Source organism: Chaetodon trifascialis, chromosome 13 (assembly GCF_039877785.1).
Source record: "Chaetodon trifascialis isolate fChaTrf1 chromosome 13, fChaTrf1.hap1, whole genome shotgun sequence".
In the NCBI taxonomy this organism is placed as follows: domain Eukaryota; kingdom Metazoa; phylum Chordata; class Actinopteri; order Chaetodontiformes; family Chaetodontidae; genus Chaetodon; species Chaetodon trifascialis.
The window spans coordinates 22,619,171-22,635,711 of NC_092068.1; the positions used below are offsets into that span (position 1 = coordinate 22,619,171).

Genomic DNA, 16,541 nt, shown 5'->3' on the forward strand with positions numbered 1-16,541 from the left:
ATTATGTAGTTTGCTGGACCACTAAACCTCTTTAAGCCCGTAATTACTGCCTATTTGAGCGAGGGGAGGCACTCCAAAGCAATCGGTACTTGCACCAAGCGGCGCAGTGAACGGCAGCCACAGCTGGAGGTGGGCTGCCTCAGGGCTGCCTGGGATGGTGGGGTGTGTAAATGGGGAGTAGGAGGGATCCACAAAGCCTCAACCCAGTCAGGTACCACTGAAAGCTGAGAGAAAACAGCGGGATGCCCCTCTGAGCACCAGCATGCTAGCTCCGAGCCACAGTGCTCGGAGCTAGCATTCTAGCAGTGATCTCTAAGCTGAAAAACAAATGTTCTCTTGTTACGCACAGCTACAGTATACATTACAGAGGGCCGCAGAGAAACAAAGCGCCGGAGAGTCCAAAGCAACAAAAGCAGAACTATTAAACAAACGCGTACACTCGCTAAGCACACAAGCCCGTCTGATTAAATTGAGCCTGGAAGTGAGGGGGGTGGTTGGATATATGTCATTGTGGTTTGAAACTAAAGAGCTTTTTTTAGACTCAGTGTCTGTGACATACAAGAGGGAATCAGATTCTCAGATTGCACCTCCACCATGGGGGAATCAATTTCATTTCACCTGACTTTCAAGGAAATTTGACTTTACGTAATGCCGCTGAAATCTGATCTCTCTGAGGAAGCAATTTGGGGACCACAGAACATTCTAATAACCCTGGCGATATTATTATGTTATTATCATAATTACCCTTTTGCCCCCAACGTTTTAATTAGAAACTCACCGTTGGCCCCTGGGGGGGGTGAAAAGAACCTGGGTTGGGGGAATGCTGAAACTAGGTAAGGGTATTTCACAATTGCTTCCTTATGCTCGTTGGAGCTGCAGGTATAAGAGGAGAAGGAGGACGCAGCCAGTGCTGTTGAAAGATGAAGCTCCCTCACTCTTCCTCCTCTGACTTTCTCTGACATCTCTGTCATTCAAAGTACAGCTACACCCCTCCTCCTTCCTCTCATTCTTCTATCTGCATATCTCTCTCACCCGTCTCCACCCCCTCCATCCCTCTGTTCTATATTTAGCATTTCGCTTAACTATCTCATGCTGCCTCCTTTTCCACCCCCCCTTTTCTTCCACCTCCACTTAACTGCTTTCTTTACCTCTCATCTTCGATTTTAATATCCTCACTTCTTTCTCGCGTCCCTCCATCTCCCCCCTCTGCATTCTCTCCCCCTCCTCGTCTTCAGCAGCGGAGGGCCTTCTCCATCAGTGCACCGCTTTTACAAATCAATGACTTAATCTGTCGTAACAAACAAGTGAGCAGCACCCTCAGTCCTGTTCACTTCCCCCCTGCCATCGCTGGAATAGCGCGCCTCAGAGAGTGAGGGGAGAGAAGAAGGAAGAAAGTTGACAAATGCGCAATGTGAAATTTACAGTTACAGTGTTGGAAGACAGAGGAATGAAGAGGACAGAGGTGAGGACGGGAGGAAGACGCACATGTCTGAAAGAGGGGGAGAAGAAGCAAAGGAAGACAGGACGGTGAAGAGTGAGAAAAATGAGAAGTGTGTGCGTTGGCGTGGCTTTTCCCACCACATCTCCTCTCCAAGCCCTCAGCTCTGTCCAGCTCCTCTACCATGAGTTATTGCCTGTCTGCATTCACCACCTGGTTCACTAGCTATGATTTCTCTCACTCCACTGGACACACACACACACATCCCGACACACGCATGTACACAGCACAAACACACACACCACCACATGCATGCGTATGTGTGTGTGTCACAGATGAACTGACATCGCCATGCACACAAACACCTGACTGCCCCACTCCACAGGGGCACCTTGGGTCAGCTGGACGAGTGTAAGCACACCGCCGGCCTATGGCCATACCCTCCACGCCACCTGCCTCGAGTGCGTCATGAGCCTCGCAGTGTTTAATGCAGAAAACTTCAATCATAACATGAGACGAGTCAGTGTAAAATGATGAGTTATGGATATATGGATATATATCGCAAGACATCTCATCTATAAATCAGAGCTCTCTCCCGAAAGCCTTTCAAACAGTGCAAGAGCACCGATACTGCTATGATATCATAGTTCAAGGCTATTAACATATAAGGCAACACAGCTGTACATTACAGTCAGAGGGAGTCATGGAAGAAAAGAGAGAGGAGTCAGAGAGGCAGAAGGCATGCATAAAAGATAGGAAACCCTTATGGTTTGTCAGAAAGAAGTGTTTTGTCTGAGAGGGAGACAGAGGCAGAGTGTAGGGGAAAGAGAGCGGGTTCACGCATGGAAGAGAATACAAGTGGGAGGAACTGAATTGATAAATTAGTTCAGCCAACGCGCAAACTGATTACCACGACGGCAAAGCCACAGGATCCATGGAGCGCACGCATGGAATGAGGCACAGACGCGCACACACTCATGCACAGCGCTCACAAAAGAGACATGACGCTGACACATACAAATAATAGCACAAGTGCATATGCAATCACACAGATGCACATGCACGCACACACACACACACACACATACACTCTCTATCTCTCACACACACACACCAAATGTATCTAGGCCAGGCTGCTGCAGTTGCTGTAAGTAAAAGGTATTGAGCTGCTGACTCCAGCCAGAAAAGATCCCACAATCCTCTGGATCACCAAACACAGCCTAATGGATAATGGCTAACAGCTAGCGCTAATGTGATTTCACACTTAGCAGATTTAATATATCACTGGCTGAACAAAATCATGCTACACAAAGAATGTATGCTAAACTCCGTTTCTTGAAAGGTGGTCAACACAGAAAAAGGAGGTGTAGTAAAGGTGATGTAGCTGCTCACAGTGAGAATGAGGCTAAACCGCTAGCATTGCTAATCTTTAAGCGTTGGATGGAATCATTCCATCAAGCTAACCACAGACGTATGACAATATTTTTCCCTGACTCTTCCAAATGACAACTTGCCACTCACTCTCCAATAAATACCACAGTGATGGTGGGGAACTCCACACCCCACCCAGGCACTGACGTCACCACTGTGGGCCTGTGCAAGAATGTGTGTGTATGTATGTTTACATCTGAGTGTGGGTGTGGGTGTGTGTGTGTGTGTGTGTAGGCCTCTTCTTCGGATTTACACATCATCGTAAACTGATTAGTGGGTACCAAACCAAAAATGATTTCACACATCCGAGTTATTGGGCCCTTGTCCACGTTAAAGACACACACGTGCACACACATGCGCACACACATCGCATTCAGCTGATAATGAAAAATAGAACTAGTGTGAAACGCAGCTTCAGCATGAAGCCATCAATCACTCAGACGTACAACAATGAAACCACACACTGAACTGTTTCATAGTTTCCCAACTATGAAATTGTATGAGGGGTGGGGGGAGGGGAGGGGAGCGGGAAGGACGACAAAGCACAAAAAAAAAAGAGGAAGATGGTAATAATGGTGACAAGATAATTGAGAAATTAAGAGAGATTAAATATCCTCTCGCTTTGATTTTTAATCGTTAAAGAATGTCCCAATTTTAAAACTTAAAAAACAACCACTGAGGATACGAAGCGTTTTCTCACTGGACCAACGTCTGAGAACAATTTGTACATAAAGAAATTGTAAAAAGAGAAATTAAAAAGAAGCTTGTTCGCCTGGTCGTGTGTGTGTGTGTGTGTGTGTGTGTGTGTGTGTGTGTGTGTGTGTGTGTGTGTGTGTGTGTGTGTGTGTGTGTGTGTGTGTGTGTATTCTGGGGGCCATGTCAGATCTTTTGTGCCTGGTGATCCCCTCCAGGGCTACTGACCGACCTTGAGGGTCTGTAAAGTTCTCACGTTCTCAAGGAAACACACTGACCGCCCCTTGACTAAGGCCAGATCAACACACACATGCACGCACGCACGCACACACGCTTGCTTTTGGTCTAGATCTATGGCAGACATTTTGGAAAAGTTCAAAGGTGACATGAATTAAAAGTTAACTGGCCTTGAGGGCTTTTAAAAAGAGGAGTAAAACGATACGAGAAGCAGAGAGAGAAAAGCAGAAAAGGCTGAAACGAAGCTTTCACAGACTGTTATATACATACAGTGTGCGATTAGTGGGAATATCCTCACTCACTAACCAAGCACAACGGCCTTGAAGTGTCTGCAGACGGTTTCTTTGTTATAAAATGTTCACTGAAATGTCACAAGAATCATTTTCATGCAGCATGTGACTAAAATTCAACCAATAGGATCTCTATGTTCCAATACCTAATTTGATATTTACACAAAAGTCACTTTAAAAAATGCAAAGTATGCAGTGTTTCTCCCAGAATCAGCTTCTTGGCAAGATGGAAGCACGGTCGCTGAACCCCTAAACTCTAAAAAACCCAAACTTATGAAACGCATTAAAGTGCATTAAAGGCATCTGCCAGGTCTCAGGTGGGGTACGTAAACTACATCTGAACCAAAGCAGGGGAACCGCAGAGGAAGAAAAGAAATCACAAAGCAAATAAAGGGCTCTGTTCTTCTAAACAGCAGCAGTGACTCTTCAACCGACGTCACAGAACAACAGAACATCAGTGTTCAGCCCCAATATTTCTGCAGACCAATGGATATCTTCCAAACTGCCCACATCTGCCATGCGTCAGTCTTTCTCCCATCTACTGTATCCCTCTAGCCATCTACTCATCCATCCATCATTCCATCCATCCATCATGAAACAGATGGCCTTTCCAGGAGTCCTTGTCAGGACTGATGGCTTCCCTCTGTCCCCCCCCCAACCCACCCTCCCACCACCAGAACCCCACATAACACACAGACACCTCCACCACATGGACCTGTCCTGCTATCTACTATCAGCTCCCATGGACCGCTATTCACCCTCCTGGAAGACAGGTCATGTGCCTATCAGCTTTTAATAGTAAAACAAAAAAAAAAACGCACGCCCCCCCATGAAATTATTGCAAAGAGTAAGTCTGTGTATCTGTGAGGGTCAGTCTACAAAGAGAAGCCCCCAAAGAGAGCTGTCTGCCTTTAGTCCCTGGGGCCTGTCAAGAGGGATAATTGATGATGTTTTCATTACAAGGTGTGGGGTAATGTGGGGGTTGGTGCACAGTATGTGCGTGTGTGTGTGTGTGTGTGTGTGTGTGTGTGTGTGTCTGTATTGTGGGGGTGGGCAGGTTGACTCAGCTGCCTCCTCTTTGACACCATCCACTCCTGCGATTGGTACAGACGAGTCTTTGCCTCCAAATGCCCTCGTGCAAACATACACACATGCGCCAAAGGAATCACACACACACACATTTACACAAACACAAGTCCTCAAGACAGATGCACACACACACACACACACACACACACACACACACACACACACAAACACACAGCCCAAAGCCAAATCTATTCCCAGATATAAACTCTCCGAAACGAATTAAAAGTCTTAAGAATAAGACTAACTTGTTCACTTGTTTTGCGCTCTGTCTCTCTGCAGTGTCATGCCAGGCCTTTGGCAAATATGTCTGTCTGTCTGTCACTTAGGACCTCTTTGAAATCCTAATGCAGTGGCGCCTAAGATTCTGCCTGCCTCTCAGATTTAATTAAGACCTAATCGGACACACCAGGCACCACAGGCCACTGTATTACTTTACAGTACCAGGATGGACATGGCGCCTTCGTTGTCATTTATGAATAAATGAATGAAAACACATAAAAAGTCTGCAGATGTTTTCCTATCACGCTCACTTCCTGACGTCTCCTCGGAGTTATTACCGAGGCGTCTGAGCAGCTCGGACGATCAACTGAAATTATTCTTCATGAGGAACCTTAATTTGTGCAGCGTATAGCTAAGACAAACAAGTCTAACAGCAATCACAGGACCACCAGAAAGAATACACGTAACATCTCCGCCTTCTGGACTCAATTCAGCCATTGTATCTTCGTCACACTGTAGGTTATCCCCCTTTTCCCTCCACACTTCCTTCTTATCACCGTAACTGTGGAATGAAGGCGAAAATGGCAACAAGCCTCAGACAAATGACTGCTGTGGGAATGAAGAAAAGGGACAATTTTGCGTGTAAAAAATTGGTTGGACCAGTCGGGTGACACCCTCCTAGATGTGGGTTTGCCGTGATGGGTCGGGGTTGTTGCGGGTGACCAGGGCGCTGACACGTGGAGGCTCCAGCAATAAACAGCCGAAGACTAATGGCATCTGAGGCAATGGTGAACCCTGACCTCGAAAGCTTTTTTTTCTTCCTCCCTTCTGTTGTTTACACGAGGCTTAACATATCTGGCTTGCGTTCTCTTAGCTGAGAAGAGGTGATAAGTCTTCAGTTTACATCACGCTGTTAAATACTGATTATATTCACTCTATTAGGAACAGATTACACACAATACTGAGTCACTCTGGTACAAAAAAAACTTCACATAACTATTTAATTCCTGGTGCGTACTTCCATGGAGGATCCTTGCATTGGCACAGCAACAATAATGTGTTACTAAAATCACCAAAAATTGAATATTGTCCATCGCAGACACCGTCCTCCAACATGCTGCCCTTCTCTGTTCTGCTCAATCCAACCTCAGACATGAAGATACGAGGTGAAAATATCTATCATCCATGCATGCATCCATCCATTCATCCATCACCTCCTCTCGCCCTCCTCCCACCCCGCACACCCCGCCTGGATTCCTCCACCACTCAGGGCCCACGACGGCGAGGCTCCCGGCCTCCTCTGCCAGCGCAGAAATGAATTATATTGCTTTTCACACCTGTTTCTGTTCAAAACCCTGCTGCACGCTGCTGTGTTGGAAAAAAAAAAGAAAAAGAAAAAACATTTCCAAGGGGGGTAAAAGCGCTCCCCCAGCTCGGCTACATCTGCGTACACGAGCGGTTAAATTAGACTCTAATTGTATTAACGGTGGATTATGCCTTCCAGTTGGATTTTTTATACTCTCTCTCTGCGTTTTACACGTTTTAAGGGGAGAAGGGAGAAGTGGGGGGGGGGCAGCTCATTGAAGGTTTGCGGGTTGGCTTCTTTTATGAGCTGCGATCGCGGCTGCCCCTCGTTACACTGAGTCTGTGTACAAATAGGAGGGGAGGAGAGCCAGAATGAGAGAGTGTTAGTGATAATGTGTATGAGAGTGTGTGTCCCAGTCTGCCAGGCTAATATACCGATGCTAACACTCTGAATGCCAAGCCCCCCCCCCCCCCGCCCGTCCTCTCTGCACACACATACACACACACACACCTACTTGAGTTTAGCAAGGCAACGATCTAAACGGGGATACGGGTGGTGTGTGTAGTGGAGAGGCGGGGGTGAATTCCATCTAATTACTCTATCACATAATTTCACAAATTGCCTTTTCATAGGGGAGTGGAGAGCAGAGCACAGGGCGCGTTGGGGATTTGAGGCCTGAGCTTTCATTTACTACTCATTTCTTGTTAAATTAAACAAGAAAATACCATTTGTGAGGAGGGAGGGGCACTGGGTGGGGGGTGGGTGGATTCAAACTGCACAATAGGAGGGAAGGAGGAAACAGAGATTGGGTATTACTTCTTTGGTTGCTGCACAATGCAGCATCTCAGACTGTTATGCAATCAGATTAGAATTGATTCTATGGCTTAAATCATAATTTTTTTTAGTTATTTCAAAAAATCTAGCATCCTCGCGATTAAACACGTCCTCGCTGGTGTTTATAAAGGCTGTTTTCAAAGCATTTTTACAGATTTCTCCGATCAAATGTCCCATCGAGTCAGTCACTAAAACCAAACGACTGCTGGTTGTCACAACATATGTTTAATTAAGAATGTCAATGGAAAACAAACATCAAAATGAGATGAGGACACAAGCGGAAAAGCCCCCGCCTCCGCCCCCCCTCCATTATTTTGGTTCCCCATCAAGTTTACAGCTGCATGTCAAGCTGGCAGCGATCTGTGTGGTTCGCCCATCAGTGACAGGCGGTAAACGCTAATGTTTTGTAGTCAGTCCAAGTCGGGGCAGCCAAATTCTTCCGATGAACTTGTCCCACAAGCGCTGTCGACAACACATGAGCTCATTGGGCGTGTTGGAGAGAACTCAGCGAGCTGCGACTGTCGTCATCATCGCAAATTCAATACCGCTGCTCTATCAGTCACTCTACCCATCGCACGAGAACGAACATGGCGCTCTGCTTCAAAATCTTTCCCTTCTGCTGTTAGAACGAGACAATGGAAATTAGCATCCTTGATGGATATGCAATGAGAGATGCAGTGATGTCTTCAAAACAAGCTTTAAAAACACAGCCATGTGAATGCCACCTACCACCCACCCTGCTGGTGCACTCGCAGCCTCAGTTTGCCACCCACCTTCCCCTTCCGCTTCGGTACAATGGAGCTCCCCTGAGGGTCCAAGTGTGAGGGCGAATAACAGAAAATACACTAAGGTGGGTACCCAAACTTCCACCCTGTTCTCTTCCACTGTATTCTCCTCTTTTATGTCCCGCTGTCTCTCCACTGCATGTTTATTATCGCTGACAGATCCTGACTCTCTTATTCAGCGCTCTGTGTAGGGCCACACCACTGTGCCATGACTCTGTGTGTATACATGTATGCATGCATGCATCTGTGTGTGCCTAATTGGCATTGTGTCTATCTCTAAGAGGCCAGACTCGCATCCTCCATCCGCTGTGAAACAAAGGCAGGCCAGCTGACGATGCTGTGGATGAGCCTGGATCAGCTGTCCATGTTTACGAGAGACATACTGCCAGCGTAAGAGATACTGTAAATGTTTTTCCATTCGAGGTGCTACGCGTAGCGTTTAAAAACACGGACATATGCTGATTAAATTAATGGTGACACTGAAGAATGATTAGTGTAAACAAATGGGACCATGGCGAGCATTTATCTGACACCAGTGGTATTGTTAATGCCAGTGTTTCTCAAAATTAAGACCACATTTCCCATAAACAAAGATGGTGCTCCTCTGTGCCTGGGTTTCATTTCTATTTGGCTTTACTGAGCAGCGTAAATGTACTGGATGTGATTTTTCCATCAACCTTTCAGTTTACTTCACAGCTCTGAAAGCGTTAGGACTGTTTGTACTGTGAGAGCTGCAGCTTCTTTCTGTTCTGTGCCATAGAGCTACATGGCCCATGTGCCATTGTGTGCCTGTATGTGTGCATGTCTCAGTTCCTCCTCCTCTTGTGCCTGGGAGATGGAAAAAAGGTTGATGGATCCTCCTTATCCCCCTCTTCACCTCCTCGCCTTCTCCTCTTCTTCTCCTCTCCCTCGCTCCCTTGACACTCACTTATATCCTTCCCACTGTTTGAGATCTAACAGAGCAGAAGCCTCCCATAAGCCCAACTCATGGTGTAATATGACACAGTAGGTGTGTTGCTGTGTGTGTGTGTGTGTGTGTGTGTGTGTGTGTGTGTGTGTGTGTGTGTGTGTGTGTGTGTGTGTGTGTGTGTGTGTGTGTGTGTGTGTGTGTGTGTGTGTGTGTGTGTGTGTGTGCGTTTCACAAGGCGGTTGTGTGCTGAGCTGTATTTCCACAGACAGGATGTGTGTATGTTTCAAACACCTTTCCCCTGTAGCCCCGAAGGTTTCAGGGGGTGTATGGGTTGAGGTCAGGGAGTTGGAGGAGAGATTAGTGTGTATGTGCGATGATGATGATGTGTGTGTGTGTGTGTGCGTGCAGGGTGATGCAGAGCCGGTGGTTTTTGAAGGAGGTGGTGAGGGTCAGATGGAAAGAGGAGAGCAAGAAGAGAAACAAAAAGTAGAAGAAGCCTTGTGTGCACATGTTCGGTGTGCACTACACATCTGCGCCTACACGCCTCACTACAGCGCACGCAGTGAAAGACGTCCCTCTTGTTCGCCATTAACACGGCTAGAAAGACACTCCACAGTGCATCAACATCAACGACAAGCTGCAAATAAAAAAATAAAAAGTGGAGCCTGTGCAATATCCATAATCCAACAGCAAAATTACTTTCCCCAGCATCCTCCCTGTTGGCTTGTGCAATTCAAACCAACACCCACTCAGTCAAACTGTATCATGTTCTCCACAAACTCCTGACACAGGCAGAAATGTGTGTGACGCAAGGCGGGCTGAAGTTAGGTTTCAAACATATTTCCTCAACACGGCTGTGGATTCAAAGTGTAATCAGGAATTTAACTCAACGGTAAAGATGAAGTCGGTAAAGATGTCGCTCCGACACATGAGCTCCGTCAACACTGCAGCTCTGCTTCTATGAGTTTAAGCCTTCATTTTAGATTTGCTTTAAATCATTTTAAACTTTTTGACATCAGACCCGATATTCAGCCTGCACTGCCATTTGATGTTTCAATTGGTTCAATGAGAAGAATCAGATGTGAGCGGAGACTCAGATGTCTGAAACCTGCTCCAAACATGTCAGGCACTTCTCCAGTCTCTGGAATATGTTTGTCACGCTAATCAAAGCCAAGGAAACACAGTTAAAGTTTTCAGTTTGGTTATTTCTCAATCTAAGCGGTTTAAGATTTTATCCACTTTTACAGCTTTAATTTTAATTATCATCCCTGACAATGACTGTGAGCCAGAGGATTTGTGTTATATGCTACACAGGTTAGCGCTACCAACGAGCATACACAGGATAGTGCTAATGGATCACTTTCTCAGACGATTTCTCAGTGATGAACTGTGCACACTCTTCACCAGCATTAAGCTGAAACTGGGCATGAGTGACTCCTTAATGGAGCCACTGGTGCAAATTCTGCATTCAGTGATTATAAGAGAGTTGCTAGTTGCTATTTAGTTAAACAAAGGAACACGTTTCTAGTTATTCTCTTCCTTCTTCTCCTTTGGTGAGTACTAAGAGATGTCGGCTGTGGCTGATGAACTCGTGTTTAAAATGATAGAAACTTGTGTTGAATAAGACAGCGTTTAATTTACTGCTGGCTCGTTTATCTTCCAGTGTCAAGATACATTTTTTCCCACACTATTTCCACCCGAACAATTTGTGACGCTGTCAGCTGGTGCTAACAGCATTGGTATTCCCTGCTATAATTGAGGAAAAATAAAGCCAAACCACAGGCGTTCGCAGCATCCCAGGCATCTGCTAAATAATGACAGATTTGTTCTTAATAAGGTTCATCTATGTATGTGCAGTCATGGCCAGGGGCGTCTCTCCTTGGCTTCAACCTTATTCAGTTTCAGCAGATGAGGAGCGAGAGCGCAGGCTGCCGAGATCGCCGGCAGATTACACGGGCCCGTGTCTTTGAAGTGTTCGCCGTACGAAGCGGGATACACCGCGGAGGAGAGGGGGGCTCTGGTGGTGTGTGTGTGTCTGTGAGTGTCAATGAGTGTTTCAGCGTCTGAGGGGGTGTGCGTATACGTGTTCCTTTGTGCGCGAGTGTATGTGTGTCAACTAAGACAGAAGCAGGGCTCGAAAGAGAGAGAAAATGTGTGTGTGTGTGTGTGTGTGTGTGTGTGTGTGTGTGTGTGCATAAGAGTAAGAAAGCCCGTGGCTGTGAAGCGAAGTTCAGCGTGCACACGTGATGTGAAACTGAGAGCGACGGAGAACAAATGCTGCTTCATTCAACTCACTGTTAGGTGCTGGAAGAGCCATGCTCTCATGATGTTGGTGGCCACCTTAGGGAAGATCCCTCTCTTCTTGTTGCGTTTCTTTTCTTTATCCGGGTCATCGTCGTCCCCCGTGCTCGGCGAAGCCACGCTGTTGTCCAGGCCGTCACCTGTCACATGACGAGAAACAGGAAGAGACGGCGGAGATCAGACGCACAGTTTGTTTACTTCCTGCATTCGCTGCGCCTCCACGTTCAAAGGGAATAAATACGATTTCGAAGGAATTCTGGAGGGCTTTGTATGCACAGACGGAGGGTTATGGAGACACAACAATGGCAAGCAGAGAATGGCTGGAAAACAGCACCTCATAAATGCATTCATTTTTAATACATTTATAAATAACCCTGCCTTTCATTTTTCTCCCCCCCCCCCCCCGTCACTTGAAAACACAGCAAGCGCTCGCATCTTTCTGCGAGAAAGAGAGGAAGAACGGGAGCACAAAGGACTTGTAAGGTCGCATTTCCCCACTCTCCCATCCAAGCTTGCGCAGAATTGAAAATGACAGAGAGATTTAGTCTTTATTATCCTGAGGGGAAAATAGTTATTGAAGCGTCGCCCCGGCGCATTCTGCCATTTTACCTGAGGTGGAAAGAGTAACACGGCACTACAAAAGGGGAGGTTGCGAGGAGGGGGGAGGCAGAAAATAAAAGGAAAATAGGTGGAAAAAAGGAAGTCAGAGGCACAAACAGCACTAACAAAGCTAGCTGCTTTTCATAACAATGGCGTCATGGCTGCTTACAGCAACCTGTAGGGCTTCGATAAGGCTCTATTAAGGCCAGTTAACCTCACCTAAGGGGAACACTGAGACAGCTTAGAGTATTTGAGCGCTGAGAGGAAAAGTGAAAGGATGGTGCTCCACGGGCCTTTCTCTGCATTCAGACTCGACAACATGAACCCACGCACGCACACACACACACACACACACAGCACATATTCAAAACTACCCAATTACTGTACGTACTCTATACAGCGCCAGTGGAGAGAAAGAGGCTCTTCCCATCTGTGGCTGTGAAAAGCCTAATTGTTATTATCATTATTCAAAAATGCGAGCCACCCTCAATGAAGACGATGATCATAAAAGAAACATGAGGCGAGGTAAACAAGCAGCACCCTCACCGCTTGAAATTTCAGCGGCTGATAACTGACTTTTGTCCTGCGCCGCCTCTCTCGACTGGAAGTGAGGGGAAGGAAAAAATGTAAAAAAAAAAAAAAAAAAAAGAAAACGCTGAGGCAGTGCTCAGAATTGGATCCAGTTATTTATTGATTACACACAAAGCACTTCTAAAGCTTCTAGGTCTGTTCACAGTGGCGCGAGTAGATAACTGCATTCGAGTGGGCCCGTACTCCACTAACTTGCAGAGGGCGACACCCAGCACCTAGCTAAACCCTAAGCCCTCGATTCATCGATAATTAATGGGGATGTTGGCGCTAATCCGGTTGGAGATGACTTTTTTCCAGCCTGCCACATCAATGGAATAATCAAGGGCATAAAACCCAGGCCTTTGCTCCCCATTACCTCAGGCAAAAGAATTCCTGAAAGCATGCCTGGAGGGCACCTGAATTATATACACCATTAGGAGAGAGAGGCTCTCAATGATCCATACGAAACAACACTCTTGGCTAGCTCTCGCTCTCGCTCTCTCTCCGACTGTTCTGGCAGAAGGAGATACATATGCACACATATTGAAGGCTTTCTAATGAAGCTCGTGTGGAAGTGGAGGTGACGCGGCTGGAGGGTGGGGGGAGGGATAAGACAAGAGCTTGCTCTTCATAGATGCTGATGCAGACGCCACCTTTTGCGCATTAATAATGCACTTATGCGTGTGAAGCCGGTGGTGGGGTTGGGCCGCTGGAGCACCACCAGAAAGGTCAGAAGTTGGATTCAGACAAAGGCGGCATGGCAGGTTGAAGTGCCTTTGAGCAGTTAGCTGTAAGTAAGCGTATATGCACACCACATGCAGACACACTTTCACTCTTCTTTATTGATTATTGTTCTGATTGGTGAATGGCAGAATGTCCCTCTTACAAGATGGAAAACAAAGAAACACACATCTGAGAGTGGAAACCAGTTGGATGTCTGATACTTTTTCTTGATAAACGATTAACTAAGTGTTGCCGTCGATCCATTAATTGATTAATCGACTGATCGTTTCAGCCTGACACTCATAAACCCCCCACCCACACTCAGACCGTATACGCCCGGCTCTTCGACCGCCCTCTGTCTAAAAACGCACTCATGTTGCAAGCTTCAGTTACATCATTAGCCCGGGACAAATGCAGCCTGAGCTTAACAAGTGACTTTTTCTGCCTACTGTTTCAGGGCTGAAATACACCCACCCCTCCGTTCCTCTCTTTCTCTTTTCCTCCCCACGACTCCCTGCCTACTGGAAAAGACGGGGTGAGCCGAGCCGAGGCCCTGTAATCTAAGACCAGATTTTCATTGGAAGCAAATGCTTTCAATCCGTTGTAAAGACCGGCTCATGTTCAGCAAAGCCTACAATAACAAACCTAGGGGCTTGTCCCATGCGAGTTGGGAAAACAGAAGCAAACGGCCAGAGTACCAGCTCGGATTGTGAGCGAATGAGAGAGCGAGTGAGCGAGCGAGTGAGTGAGTGAGCGAGCGAGTGAGTGAGTGAGTGAGTGAGTGAGAGTGGGCGAGCAGGCACGCTCAGGAAGAGGTGAGAAATCGTGAGAAGCATGGGGAGAAAGGGAAGGAGAGAAGGGGAAACAGGAAAAAACAGGAAGGGGACAGAGAAAGAACAGAATGAGTAATGAAGGTGTGGATGCTCAGAAACGACCGATTCCTCTGCACTCTTTGATCGTAAGGCTTCGTCTTAATATCGTATCATGCGGTACTTCATCGTATACTACTGTATATGCTGTATGCTTTTTTTCTTTAACCTTTACTTAACAGGGATCACTGAGTACAATGCTCTCTTTTTCAGGTGCTCTTTCCAGTCTGGTAATCGAACCGGTCACAAGCCGTCTCTCTAACCTTTATGCTGCCACTGCCCCATATAGTACAGAATCACACTGCACGAGTTCGGTCATATTTAACCAAACTGCTTGTATCTATAGATATAAGGTGAATAAGACGGTTTGCAGGCAACAGCTACAACCTTTAAGACTCAATTGTTGCCCTACAGAAAATCCAAAGACCTCTAGCTAATCATTAATTAATCACACACCCCAGAACGGTGCATAATGTGGGAGATACGCCCTCTACCCATCTCATATCACTGAACTGAGTCAGAGGAGCACAGAAACGCTGCTGATCTCCTCAAAGCATTTACATAAAATGAACAATGAGGAAACAGAAATTGAACTGACTCGTATTTTACAGAATTTAGGCAAAGTTTGACCACTTTTGTCATTCATAACTTGAGCCCCAAACCAGAGGGAAACCCGAACCACTCCCAATAGTCCTTTCTTTCCTCTCCCTTCTCAATACTTCTAAGTCTGACCTATAGACACTTATTTTACCTAGAGGGGGGAAAGGAAGGAGGAGGGCTGGAGAAAGGCCGTCAATTTTATTGGCATTTCCATTTTCACTGCAATTTGATACCAATCACCTCTGCAAGGTCTGGGGCTAATTTCTGCTTTGCTTTAGCTCCAGCAAGCAAGGGAAGAGCGGGAGGTGGGAGGAGAGAAAAGAGAGAGGCTGTGGGAGCGAGGAAGGGTGAAGCAGGAAAGGTGTTGAAGCTGTGTCTGGCAGCCATGTTGGGGAAATGTCAATAGTGTCACCTCAGCTTGAGAGGTAGAGAGAGAGAAGTAGGTTAAAACAGGGAAAGAACAGGGATGGTGAAGGAGAGTAAGGAGAGAGGGAGAGGAGGATGTGGAGTATTCAGTGAGAGCGGCAAAGAGAGAACGGAGAGGCTCAAGCCGCTGACGGGAGCGATGAAGGAGGAGAAAATAATGGATAGGAGAGCGAAGAGATGGAGTTAATCAGTTGAAAAAATCAGACGCGGGACAGTCAGGCCATGTCCACTGTAATGCAGATAATTCCTTCCTCTATTTTGGCCTTTGAAGCTGACATTTTCTAGGCCGAAAACAGAACTTTTACGCAAAGGTCTTCCAAAATGGATACATCTAAAAACATGCTAACATGTGTAGCATTGATTATACGCTTATCAACTGATGCCTCCAGCACACGATGGATGCGCCATACAGACAGAGGGAGCAGTGAAGTCGCTGAGATGAAACAATCAGGGGAGGAAATAGTATATTAGTGTTGATTTTTGGGTGCACTGCCCTTACAGCTGATGGCTAAGGCATCCAAATTTCTACTTCTTTTTCCCTTTTGCCTATTAATCTACATAAGCAGCCAATAAGCCCTTTAGCCGGTCAGGGAAGGGAAGTTGTCCCCTGAGCCAGTAAGCTAGGCCGTCCATAAAGCCACCAAGTCCGTTAACCAGTCAAGAAGCAGCCGGTTAGCCAGACAGTAATCAGCCATTCAGTCAGAAAGCTAGCCGGGCAGCTAGTAAGCCAGTCAGCCAGAGAACCAGTCAGCCACTCTCCATACAGAGGCTCATTAAGAGCATCAGCTGCGTGCATACAGCATGGGGCAGCTAGGCTAGCCCCCCCCCCATGAGGAAAAGCCACGGGCACAACTCTGGGCCTGGCTCACTGATCGGCCATGACAACATCTTTGCAACTAGTTAGAGGAGGAGGCTGGGGGAATCAATGCAGGACGGTGGGGGTGCATGTTCGTGTGTGAAGAATGCATGCATGCATGGATGTGCATTCGTCTGTACGTGTGTGTCTATCTCTGCTTTCTTTATGTATGTGTGTTTCCATCCAGAAGCTCAGAATGCTGTGTGTGTGTGTGTGTGTGTGTGTGTGTGTGTGTGTGTGTGTGTGTGTGTGTGTCTGTGTGTGTGTGTGTGGCAATTAGGGAGCAGGCCAGTGACTGGAAGGAGCCAGGGGCAGTTGAAATGCCCCGGGGCCAACCAAGGGAAGGAATATTTTATCAGTCCCC

The 16,541-nt window shown here is 46.7% G+C and overlaps 1 protein-coding gene across 1 annotated transcript in view; it reads right to left on the reverse strand.

Annotated features, from left to right (window-relative positions):
• The window catches only part of LOC139341182 (homeobox protein Meis1), a 79,813-nt gene that overhangs the window by 30,747 nt on the left and 32,525 nt on the right, over positions 1–16,541 (reverse strand). Inside the window, exon 8 of the mRNA XM_070977559.1 lies at positions 11,528–11,673. Within this exon, the coding sequence (XP_070833660.1) occupies positions 11,528–11,673 (146 nt within the window). The remainder of the gene's footprint in view (positions 1–11,527; positions 11,674–16,541) is intronic.